At 38.5% G+C, this 13579-nt stretch overlaps 1 protein-coding gene across 1 annotated transcript in view; it reads right to left on the minus strand.

Moving 5' to 3' along the window:
• TPPP (tubulin polymerization promoting protein) overlaps positions 1 to 13579 on the minus strand; it is a 60994-nt gene that overhangs the window by 15401 nt on the left and 32014 nt on the right. Inside the window, exon 3 of the mRNA XM_054382036.1 lies at positions 3673 to 3826. Within this exon, the coding sequence (XP_054238011.1) occupies positions 3673 to 3826 (154 nt within the window). The remainder of the gene's footprint in view (positions 1 to 3672; positions 3827 to 13579) is intronic.

Consider the following 13579-nt stretch of genomic DNA (forward strand, 5'->3'; position numbering starts at 1 on the left):
GAAGAGAGAGAGGCTAATAGAGTGTCTGTCAAGCTAGCCACACACCTTCCACTGCAGACTAGAAAGCAACCCAAAACTGCACTCTGTTTCAGTGTCTGGCTTCTGAGTCTCCTCAACCACATCTACCACAAGCAAGGATTTTTCTACTTCTACAATATTCTGGAGGACAAGAAAATATAGACAGAAAAAGAAAATAAAACATCTTCTATCACAATATTCACCAAAATCCTCATTGTCTGATACAAAAGTAAACATTGTGACCATCCTGATGAACCAATGATTGCCCAGGTTGCCAGTCAGTACAGACATATTGTCTTGTTGCCTCCCCAAACCACTACCTACCCCAAAACAAATTGTGCAAAAGATAGGACAACACACAAAAACCTCTCCAAATGCTGCTGAGGGATACCTATCCACATACCCCACTTCATCATGCTTTCAACTACCTCCCTAATATGTTTAAATCGATGTGCAGTAATCACACTGAAGTCTTCTGTCTGAAACCTGAAACAAGTCTACATGCCCTAGAGCAGAGCCACAGAGAGCAGGGCATACACTACATGGCATGACTGAGTTATCCTACAACAATTCAAGAAAATCTTCGTAAAACTAACTAGTCATATAAAAAGCAGCCTGAATTAAAATTTCTACCACATCAACTTCCAAAGACAAACAAAGCACTAACATGCTTTTACATTGATTTCATGTCTGCATTGCCAGGTTGTCAGGGGGCGAGTGGCCCTGTAAGTATCCAAGTGTTTGGGTGACTTTTACCACCCAGTAACTATAAAACAAAATAAAACAAAGAGGGTTTATTTCCCTGTCCTGGGTTTAACTAGGATAGGGGAAGGGGCAATGGGTACAAACTAGAACACAGGAGGTTTCACTAGAACTTAAGGAAAACTTTTCTGTGAGACTCCCAGAGCACTGAAACAGGCTGCCCGGAGGGGTTGTTGAGTCTCCTGCTCTAGAGACTTTCAAAACCTTCCTGGACACTGCAATCCTGTACAACCTGATTTAAGTGAACCTGCTTTAGCAGGGTGGTTGAATCAAATGATCTCCAGAGCTCCTTCCTTTCTCCTCCGTGGTAGGATTCTGGAATTATACAATTTTTAAATTTTTTTTTCCAAGTTTTTTTTCACAAGAAGTTGGGAAGAGCCACAGCCAAAACAAACTACTGAAATAGCTAACAGAGTATTCAATACCATACTGAGATCATACCCTCTAAATAAGGTGAGGTCTGGTTGGGTAAGTATGGAGGTCTGGTTGGGGGCAAGTATTTTGAGCATCTGGCTGCAGGACAGCAGGGCAGGATCAGGCAGACTGGCAAGGCCAGGCCACTACAGTCACTACTCAGTTTTGTTATCACTTGCTTTATATTCAATTTCATCAGGATAATTGTTATTCCTGTTTGTTTTATCTCTCTTTGTGCTGTTCTATTAAACTCTTCTTATCTCAACCCACACAATTTTGTCTTTTTTCTCCTGATTTTCCTTCCTATCTCATGCATGGGGCTCTGGGGGTCTCCTTGCAGCTGGTCCTGAATGACAACACTCTCACACTCCCAGCCTGCAATCTCCCTCCCATTAAACTCTGCCTTGTACTCCTTACTCTGCCACAAATCAGGAGAGAATATAGTTATCCCTCTGCTCTCCTATTAATTCTTCACTTCTTCTTCAGCTCTCTCCAGTACTGCAATACAGAGAAGCCTCACGCTGTTTGCTCATATCCTCCCACTCCATTCCTCCCCGTCTGCTGCTCACACATTCGTGAACCCCTGAAACACCTACATGATACTACCTTACATCTCCCATCACCCTGTTATCCACAAAGGAAGAGCATCCATTGATCATTTCAATAGCTGACAACTAAAATACTGAAAATGTAATCAGGAGTGAGGTCTAGAAAATATGCACAATTCAAAGTGAGAATCCATAGACGGATGAAGAAGTTATTCAAACTCACTGAGTGAAGGACAAGAAGAAGGTTGTCTGTATCAAAATTACCATTTGTTTCAATTTTATTGCTCTCTACTACTACCCGGAAGGAGGTTGTAGTGAGGTGGGGGTCAGTCTCCTTTCCCAAGTAACTAGTGATAGGATGAGAAGAAATAGCCTCAAGTTGTACCAGGGAAGGCTTAGATTGGATGTTTAGAAAACTTTCTATACTGAAAGAACAATCATGCATTGGAACATGCTGCTCAAAGAAGTGGTGGAGTCACCATCCCTGGAAGAGTTAAAAAAATATGTAGACATGGCACTTCAGGAAATGGTTTAGTGGGCATGGTGGTGTTAGGTTGACTTGATGATCTTCAAGGACTTTTCCAATCTTAATGATTCCATGAGAGTATAAAAGTAATAACATAAAATCTTGTAAAAATCTGATAAATTGTACATCTAAAAAGAGATCTGTTCACTTGACATTTCCACTGTTTGCTTGTACTGAACTATTTTCTGGAAATATTATTTACAACTAGATTTTCATTCACAGTTCTACAGGCCAAAATTCAGGAGGATTACAAATTCTAAGATGATGAACTAAACTGACAAAGACTATTCAAACTGATGGTAAATACTCCAGTACTTCCTAAACTACAGGGTAAAAACTTGCCAATATTGAAAAAAAAAGAAAAACTGTTATACTTCTGACAGACAAACAAAAATCAAAGACCAGACCACATGATAATTAGTCACAGATTTCCAGTATTCTGAGATTCACATGTTGTTATTAAATGCATTTTAAGATGTATTTGCTTTAGTTTTACTGGTATTTCACACAATATCTTAGAATTATTTAACGAGGTTCTGAGTTTAATTCCCTTCTACTCTTTGTTATTTGTATACACCAATCTTCATGAACGTTTCTATGGTCTAACCATGTACAAGAGCCCTCCTTGAATCTTCCTGACTGTGCTGATAGCTAGTACAATGCCTAGCAGAAGAAATCACAAGAGTGCACAGTAGTGCAATACTTAGCTGTTGCATAATTTTTGTTCATACTCAGTTCAGTACAGTTGTTGCCTTCAGGCTTGTAAAGACATGCTGCTCAGATTTGTAGACTGTAAAGGGAAGCAGGTTAATATAACAACACTGAAGCAGAACAAAGGACAGCTCTGGTGAGACCCCACCTGGAGTACTGTGGCCAGTTCTGGAGCCCCTATTACAAGAGGGATATGGACATGCTGGAAAGCGTCCAGAGAAGGGCCACGAGGATGATCAGAGGGCTGGAGCACCTCTCCTATGAGGACAGACTGAAAGAGTTGGGGCTGTTCAGTCTGGAGAAGAGAAGGCTCTGAGGTGACCTTACTGTGGCTTTTCAGTATCTGAAGGGGGCCTACAAGAAAGCTGGGGAGGGACTTTTTAGGATATCAGGTAGTGACAGGACTGGGGGGAATGGAATAAAGCTGGAAGTGGGGAGATTCAGGCTGGACGTGAGGAAGAAATTCTTCCCCATGAGGGTGGTGAGAGCCTGGAATGGGTTGTCCAGGAAGGTGGTTGTGGCCCCATCCCTGGAGGTGTTTGCAGCCAGGCTGGATGAGGCTCTGGCCAGCCTGATGTAATGTGAGGTGTCCCTGCCCATGGCAGGGGGGTTGGAACTGGATGATCCTTGTGGTCCCTTCCAACCCTGACTGATTCTATGATTCTAGAACAATCCAGTAGATCAGTAACATACCGTTACTCCAGATATAATTGGGGCTTTTCCTTCAATTAGTTTATATATTTCTTGAACTGCTTCCTCATCACTCTTGTCTTTAAATCGCTTCTTAGAGAGTTCTTGAAGAGCTTCCTTAAACTGCTCAAAAGTGATCGTTCTGGAAGACTTTCCCCTGTCAAAACACACAAAAATGGACAGAAGTTACAGAAGAGCAAAACAAGCATTCTAGGAATAGAATAGTCTCAGTTTACCACAGTGAACTACAGAAAACTGAAAGAGAACAGGAAGACCCATACAACCTATTTATGCTATCATATAGAACATATCCCAGAAACATCACTTTCTTTTTTATGCATATCAGTAGGATAGTACTTTAGAAATTTCCCTTGATGAACATCCAGAAATAAAGAAGAAATAAAGGGAATTGGCCTGCTGCTGGAATGCCTGCAGCTCAAATTTAATATAGTCTCATTTGGTTGATCACATGTAAAGCTTACCTGCATAGAAGATAAGAACTTAAGTATCTTTAATTTTGTTATTTAATTTTCTTTTCCTCTTTGAATAACTGATTATGACATATTATTTGTGACTATCCATGTATTCACAAGTAAATCAAGAATAATGCTTGTTGTGGAAAGTAAACTCTTACAAAGAATTTAAAAACTTGACATTCCTCCCCTGTTAAAGACAGTCAGATTTTAAAGTAATGCATTTCAATTCAACACCTGTCACCTTCGTAAAACAGTCACACATTTATGGAAAACACAATACAGCAGCCTGGAAAACTCATAAACCCCTCATAAATTCAGAGTTTAACACTTGCTCTTGTTTTCACTAGTAGGAAGCCCTTTTTTCCACACTACTAAAATACTTGCTTAGGTTTACTTTCAGTGGAGTAGATTTTGCTGTAACTGTTTACAATGAAAAATCTGATGAGTGGGAAATTCATACTTTACAAACATATATTTACACAGTAACTCCTGCAGATTTTTTACATCCATCAAGCCAAAGGGTTCAACTGATAAAACTCTTAGAAAGCAACTCAGCATTCACTAGAGATGTGTTTAACCTAAAGGAGAATAATGTTAGTTTGTTTTCTAGCATTTTGAAATATTCAAGTTAAGCAGGAGATAATGGAAGTACACACTGCTCCTTTCTTTTCCCTAATACAAAACTATTTTTAGCATTTCTCACTTTAAAATTCAGGTATGAGGCTGCAAAATTAGTGACACTAATCAGCATTAAAAAAAAAGATTGTACTTTTCTGTAAATGGTATCACACACAAAATACACCTTTCCCTGAATTATTAAATTACAGATTTCCTGGTCTTTAAAATAAGAATTACATACCAAAATTAAGCCACTCATTTTTAACTAAAATTTAACAAAAAAAAATGCCAAAAAAGATGTTCTGATACACATGCTGATGTAACCCTAAGTAGCACCATCTTTCATAGCAGACGTTTTTAATTACTTACAACATTATGAAACCCTTAAAGAAACACTTAAGAGTCCACATTGCTGGGAAATACGCTACTACATGGGTTATGTTTGCCAATTAAGTGTTTATTTTTATGTCAGTTTAGAGAGCATTTCAAGCAGATCAGAAAAAAAACCCATAAACCAACCAACCAACAAAAAACCCCAAATAAACCCACAACCACTCACAGAATTACAGAACGCTACCGGTTGGAAGGGACTCTGAGGATCATCCAGTCCAAATGCCCTGCCAGGTTCACCTGGAACAGGTTGTACAGGAATATGTCCATACAGGGATGAATGAGTCCAGAGCAGGGGACTTCACAACCTCTTTGGGCAGCCCATTCCAGTGCTCCACCACCATCAAAGTTCCTCCTCATATTTAGATGGAACTTTGTATGCTCAAGCTCACATCCATTACCTCTTGTCCTGTCCCTGGACACCACTGAGAAAGACTCACCACACAACCTAGACCAGCTCTTTCAAAAGTGATAGCTATTTATACAAGAATATATGACGGACAAAAGGGTAGAGAAAATGTGCACTGGCAACATAAACCTCAGGCTAGAAAAACTACGCATAGAAATCTAATTTTAATTCAGGCATCCAAAAGGGCCATTGCAAAGAGCAATCCATCTATCATCAATTTATCTTTAATCTTCTCTCAGACACTTTTAAAGGTCAAATTCCCCTCAGATGGAGGGTGCCTCCACTAATGAGAGGAGGAAATGAGATTTCTGGTTTAGACACCAGCAGCTAGGCAGTGACTCCTATGTTGAGGACATAACCAGGTGGATAGATAATGGTAGAGCAGTAGATGTGGTTTATCTTGATTTCAGTAAAGCATTTGACACTGTCTCTCACAGCATCCTTGCAGCTAAACTGGGGATGCATGGGTCTGGATGATCAGGTAGTGAAGTGGATTCAGAACTGTTTGAAGGAAAGAAGTCAGAGAGTTGTGGTCAATGGGACAGAATCTAGTTGGAGGCCTGCATCTAGTGGGGTCTGTCAGGCATCAGTACTGGGACTAGCACTATTCAATAAACTCACCAACAACCTGCATGAGGGAACAGAGTGCACTGTCTGCAAATTTGCTGATGACACAAAACTAGGAGTGGCTGACACACCAGAGAGTTGTGCTGCCATTCATCAAGACCTGGACAGGCTGGAGCTGGGCAGGGAGAAATGTAATGAAATACAAGAAGTGCAGAGTCTTGCATCTGGGAAAGAACAACCCCCACAGACCAGTATAGGCTGGGGACTGACTTGTTGGAGAGCAGTACAGAGGAGAGCGACCTGGGATTCCTGGTGGATAGAAGGATGGCCATGAGCCAGCAACGTGCCCTTGTGGCCATGAAGACCAGGCCAGTATTTCATTAATTGCTACAAATAATCAGCTTCCTTGTGTGTGTCTTGTTTTCAGAAGATCATTAAATATCTCATTTCCATGAGAATAACAAAACAATTTATTTAATTTTCATTTACCAAGTGTTACAGGTTCATTCACTTGTCTACAATTAAGTATCTGACAAGAAAATGAGACAAAATGGAAAGTAGTAACAATAGAGGAAAGGTGGAGGTGGGAGGGAAGAGTATTACAAACCCAGACATCATAAAATTGATCACCTCAATGAAAAGTAGAAAATATACATGACAGACATTAATAATTAAGTCCTGTATTCTACCATGACACGCAGAAACCTTTATTTTAAGGAAGGATAGGTTCTTACATGCCATTGTATTTCAAGCTCTGTTTCATCAACTGGAATTACTCCAATGCATCATCTTTCAGTGGAGAAAACAGTGTACTTATGGTACACTTGTGAAAGCTTTTTAAATCTATGCCTACCTTTAGGAAGAGACTGAACATACATGGAAGAATTTCAGGAAGCTTCTCATCTCTTCCTCTTCCTTGATAGGACTCTCCACACATAACCAGTACCAAGTTCACATATGTAACAGCCTAAGTTCTGAGCTTGAACATCAGCATAGTGAACATGAAATGTAAAAGACCAAACAGTGGCCCAAAGCAGATCGCAACAGCAAGTGATGCAATTTTCACTCACAAATATTGTTACAGTGTCCTGTGTTCACAAGATTAGAAAAATACACTGTGAAAATGTGCTCTTGCAAATTAATACTTTTATGTTATTTGGACTTCACTCCTATCTGGATTCAGAGCTGTCAACAATTGTAGATGAAAGGAAAAGCTGTACCAATACACTCCACATATGACCAGTATTAGAAATCTTTATAGCACTACTGTGGTTTAGTGTTTCTTCAAATTAACAATTTTGGGTCTTAATCTCCGAGCTACCAAAAGTCATCCCATTCCAAAAGGCCACTTTTCCTTTCAATTTTCTCAGGTTGAAGAGATAAAAGTAGATCTGAAAGTACTAACAGAGGCTTCTATTCCTGCTAGCATTGCCAAAGAAGATTACAGCAGATTTCATAAACCAGGACTCTTTTGCTGTGAAGAGGTCATCTGCCCATAAATGTCTAAGGAGAACAGAAAGTCTGACAAGGGTCTAAAGACAGCATAGCTAGAGGTAGGAGCTCAACAGATATTTTTTTGCATATACTCTTGTATGAGCAGTTTTGTCTGTAAGGTTTATTTTGTCTGAATTCACTGTGGACTTAGGTGTCTCAGTCAACTAAGCAGTCAAGTAAAACTCAACAGCATCAGAATAAACAGGATTTGGGATACTCCTTATATTTATTCCTTTCCCAAGTCAATTTCATTCATTCAGAAGACAGAATGAAGGATTGCACTGGCAACAGTGCCTTATTTCTCACTCTAACAGTAAGTCTCACTCTAACTGTGAGTTTAATCAGGCAGTTTTCAATTTGACACTACTGCTCCCCTATCCATGAAGGTAACAGCTAACCAAATAATAAGCTATCCTGAATTACCAGAATTAATAATTTAAATTCTTCAAATCAATCATATAAAGGTGTCATCATAACACTGAGAACACACTGTAAGTCAGACCATTTACTCCAAACCCTAAAGAAGGCATATTTCCTGATGACATTCAAAGCAGACTGAACTTTGGCTGTTTCTACTTCATCTTAACAAACAAAGAAAAAAGAAAAAAAAAAAAAAGGAAATGGGAAGTGATTCTTTTAAAACATGAAGGGTTTGGGTTGGTATTTTTTGTTTGTTTCTCTTTTGGTTTTGGCAGGGGAAAAGGGGGGAGTATTTCTTTGTTTTGTTCGTGTGTTTTGTTTTGGTTGCTTTTAAGAGAAATAACAGATGGATTTGTTCAACTTGTTCAATTTTTTTTTAATTCCCCCCCACCAGGAGCAATCTGCCATACTAAAAATTCACTACAGCTGAAAATCTTTGATTTTCTTACAAATTGTTTTTTCCCATTTATCACTTTACAGCAGCAACTTTCTGATTATTATTGCGGTATTTCCCGAAGTATTAATTCTTATTTATTTAGTAGAACTGACTTTTTTCCCTTTTTTTTTGGGCTATGTTTGATAACACACCAATCCTTGTTGATTTAATCTACAAATGTAATGTACATAGTTAGTGGTAGGTACCGCACACATTGACACTAAAAAGGTACTACAGACAAATTCCTTGAAGCAAAAAAAGGCTTGTACTTGGGTCTGCAAAATGCATCATTCAACTAACAGATATTCGTTTATGCAAGAATTTCTGCTGTAATGGTACCAGTACAAAGTCCAACGCTATTAAGTTTAACCAAGAAGCAGATTATGCCATGGGGCTGGGAGATGACTTTTTTGCTTTTGTGCTTTACAATATTCATTTTCTTTTCTCTTTGGGCTACACAGAGTAGCGTTTTTACTGGCTATCAGCCCCACCTTTCACAACCCCCCCCCAAAAAAAGCTGCAAACTAAAGTCAGGTCCCTAGGCAGGCTAACAAGGCTGCTAGAACCTTGCAGTCTAACAGAGTATCCAACATATCTTAGGAAGATCTGTTTCTTTGTCAAGAACAAATTTACAACACTTAGATATACAATGCAAAAAACTTACAAATGCAAAAGGCAGCACAGTTTCTTGGACAAAAGTGAATGATGTATGACTAACCCAAAGCAGATATCTGTGTAAAAATCTGGCAAATAGAGCTGAAGGGAGAAGGGAAGGAGAAGAAGCATATATACTGCAATATAGTTATATGAGGTTCCTTGTGCTGCACTAATAGGTCTATAGAAAGGTGATTGTAAAAGAAACAATTAAGAAGCCAAAACTTGAGGTATCACCTTGCTTTAGAGACTTCCAATGGGTAGAACTGGGACACTGAAATGCTGATGCAAAAAGGACTAAAATGGTGAATTGTTATGAAAGAAGAAGACATCCTTCCAGAACAGAGTTTCAGAAAAATGATTCTAGAAAGAAGAAAGGACAGAGATCTTCAGCTAAGGTAGCAGTCACTTCTGGAGTGCAGGCATCTTTGTGAGCATGGCTATTTTATCAGAGGAAAATATTAGAACTGAGAAAGATGAAATCCAGATGACCTTCACAATTATTGTATAAATAGTGAAAGGTAATTCTACCACTTTCCTCTGCTCTGCGAATGGAATGAAGAAGGAGACTGGTGAAAGAAAGCAACCTGGCAAAAACATGTAGTAGGTAAAAGCATCCAAAGAAAAGTAAATCCCAGAATTAGTTTAGAGGGGTTAAAGAGATTAGCAGAGCTTAAAGTGGATGAGGAAAAGAAAGAGGCCTAGCAGAAAGTATGTCTAATGGCTATATAGCACTTAGAGGAAGAGACAAAATTAGCTCAAAGAAGTAGCAGAAGCCACTTGTTTCGGCTTGGTTTGTTTATTGGGAGTTTTTTGGTTTTTTTGTTTTTTTTTTTTTTTTTTTTTTTTGGCAGAGAAAAAGAAATAATGTTATATCTGGATATTAAGAACAAAGATCTGTGTAAAGGTTAGCCACTGATAAAAAACTGCAGAGGAAGCATTTGGGAAACTCTATAAAACCTGAAGACAAGGCATATCCTTAACGCTGAAGGAGTTTGCTAAAGCATTTCTCACAACAGACATGTACCTGAGTTCAAGATAGAAACATGTGCTATCAAGTAGTCTGGGAGAACGCCAGCTTTTCCTTGTTAATGGGCATCATACAGAGAACAGAGATGTTCTGGCTGTCAATCCATAGGACTCTACAAAAAAATGTAGTAACTGCACACTCATAATGGGTAAAGGATAGTAATTTTATCACAACTGCATTGCTTTTATCCTTAGAACGCTGTCTACTCTGTGAAAGAATACAATAAATGCCATGCAAGTCACAGAGCATATAGCTCAGTAACACAGAACTCTATCTTTCAAGTGCATGAAGGACCAGCAGTATTTGTCCGTAGGAGGTCAGACACTAAAGCACATGGCAAAGGCGACCAATAGCAGGCCGGGAAGTTAACTGAAGTACAAAAGGATGTGAGAAATGGACAGTAAAACAACACAAACACAAAAAACCAAAACCAACAAACAAAAAAACCCAAACAAACAAATAAACAAAAAAAAGAGGTCTTACACCTAAACTGCAGGTGACAAACTAGTGCTGAAGCAGTGCCCCAGAATCAGGCTTCCGGAGATAAGCTTTCTTTTTCAGAGGGCTCAATTTATTTGTTCTGGTTCTTGTCATCTTAAGATGCACAACGCTGAGCACACACAGCCCCCAAATCATACAGAAAGGGAGCAGAAGTTGTTAACTGCAGCATAACAACTTTATGCAGTTCACAGCTGCCAGGGATACTGCTGAGCACGTCCAAAATGTGAAAATACAAGAGGATGATAACACAGTGCTCATTAAGTCAGCCTCATACCAATAAATGAAAGCAGATATGGATAGCTGAAGATTTACTAACAAATCTCAATAGCTAATAGTTTCATTTCATCTTCCAGTCTTCCCTGGGGTGTGATGAGCTTACTACACAAGCAAGTAATAAGAAGCAACTTTCTTTCATAATATTTATCATTTTATCTGTCAGAAGGCTGAAGAAGCTGATATAGCCACTACAGCTCTAAAGCTGCTGCTGAAGTTCAGAGGCTTATGGTAAACACATTACAGTTCAGAGGACAGAGCAAAGAATCAAAATCACCTGTTATTTTCTTTGCCAGTTAAAAGTTGTGTGTATGAACTCATTGTTTAATAAGCCATGGAAAGAAAAGCAGGAAACACAGATAAGGCATTCTTCTTGAGCTCACCAGCAATCCTATATAAGCTAACACATCTTATTCATGTCCCAGAAAAAAAAAATCAAAACTAGCAGCTATGTTTGATTCATTCTCCTCTGGCATGTGAAAATACTTGAAAGGAAAAGAGTCTATGTACAATGAAACCATGTCCAGCACAAACACTGTTGAAAGGGAAGCTGTAATACTGTCACAAGCCAATGCTCCATGGCCAAACCTCCACTAAGCTAAAGGAAACACAGTTGATCCCATGCAGTTAATCCACTGAAACTATACAAAATGGTTCCTAATATGTAAATAAAAATATTCTCAAGGACATCTTTCAAATTATGAGCTATTTTTCAGGACTTCTGTTATATTATTAACCTGACTTTGTATAGATACATGATAATCAGGTGGGAAAAGCAATACAATCCAATGAACTTTCATGTTAGTCTTTTGATAAGCAGGAACCTTCCTTGTTGCTTTATCTTCACATGCAGTATCTATGTTTTGACAGTGTTAACATTCAGAGAAGGCAAGTTACCTCTTGACGAGGCCAGGTAATAAAGAACAGGATGTGGCATTTGAAAGAGGAAAGAAAACTGAAATCTCCACAGCAGAAATTAAGCAGTTACATAAGACAGTGCTATTTTTATTAATAAGACTCAGAAGAGAAAAGCTCAGTATCTCAGTAAGAACCAGATATTGTATGATTATATGACATGACATTTTACTTGATTCATACAAAATTCAAACCCAGCTACAAGAGGTCTGAGAACAATGGCATTACTAAATAGGACTTGACATAGTAAGATCCTAAGTCATTAAGTCTCAAGATATTAGAGCTTAAGTTATACCTCCCTTGGCATCCCATTCCAATACCTGATCTTTCATTAAAGGAATTTTTACCAAATCTAAACCTCCCCTGGTGCAATGTGAGCCTATTTCCTCTCATTCTTACTTAGTTACTAGTTACTTGTTACTTAGGAGAAAGGACCAATACCCATCTCACTACAACCTTCTTACTGGTAGTTGTAGAGAGCAATCAAGAGGAAAGAGATGGTTTGCAAACCAGAGTTCTCTCCACTTTCTGGTAAAAATCCTAAGCTAAAAATCTTAAGGTAAATCCACAAGAGAAAATCTGCCTAACAAATAGTTATAATAAAGCTACATTCGATTTTTTTTTAAATATCTTTTTTTTCCCTCAGAATTTCAATTTGGAGGCAGCCCTCCTCAGAATGAGAAAGCTCAATGTATCCAAAGAGGAAAACATATTTTACTAATGGCAGTCTCAATAGTACCACACAATCTGTAGAACAGTCCATGCCAGTGATGTCTTGGCACTTTGTGAATGATGGTGATCAAATTCTAGATGGGAATCTATCTCCTCCCTTGGATTAAAGGTTTGTTTATGAGTCCCATGTATCTGAAAATAATTCCAAAAGAAATGCAGAAAATTATGAGTTAATGCCAGTACAGATATCCTATCATCTACATAACAATTATCTCAATTCAAAGCACCAGCTGGATTTGAAAGATCCCAAAGTTTATAATAAATGGAGGTTTACAAACCAAAATGACAAGGAACTATTGAGACGCCTCTGAAATGTTGGAAGGAATTGTGAAAGCAGAGAGGAGACCATGAAAGAACAAGTGTACATGCTTTTGCAAATCTGTGACTTACTTAGATCAACAGCTTCTGAAGGAAGGTATCAAGGCAGCGCTGGGAAAGATTCCAACAATTTTGGAGATGTCTAACATAACTTCAGTGACTAAATTAAGGAATTAGCTAGAGTTACCAAACTATCAGGGGAAATTTCTGCCAAATTTAGGCTCTTACATCTGCTACAAAATCTCAAGGCACAGGATCGCCTTTGCATACCAGGTTGAAACCGAAGCTGTCCGTAGATGAGCCCAATTTGAATAACATTGCTTTGATCAGATACTCCTGAACTGTTAACAGCATTTAATAAGTTCAAAATACATTTGAAGCTTTTGTTTTGAAAAACCCCACACTCACAATGTAACAAGGCACACTAAACATCAGAAACCTTCTTGAATAGGAAATCAAACTCCATTTTGATGCATCCTTTTTTAGTTCTGTCAGGTCACAACTCTCTGGCTTTTGAATACAAGCTTCTACATATGTGCTGCCCTCTTGACTTTTACATTGTACAAAGGGCATTTTCTGTTTCATTTCCAAACAGACACTATTACATTCTTACATTAGCAATATCTATGGCAGCTCTTACTTACATTCAGAAAATAAGGTGTGGGTTTTTTTTTTCT

The sequence above is a fragment of the Indicator indicator genome, chromosome 6 (genome assembly GCF_027791375.1).
Source record: "Indicator indicator isolate 239-I01 chromosome 6, UM_Iind_1.1, whole genome shotgun sequence".
NCBI classification, from domain to species: Eukaryota; Metazoa; Chordata; class Aves; order Piciformes; family Indicatoridae; genus Indicator; species Indicator indicator.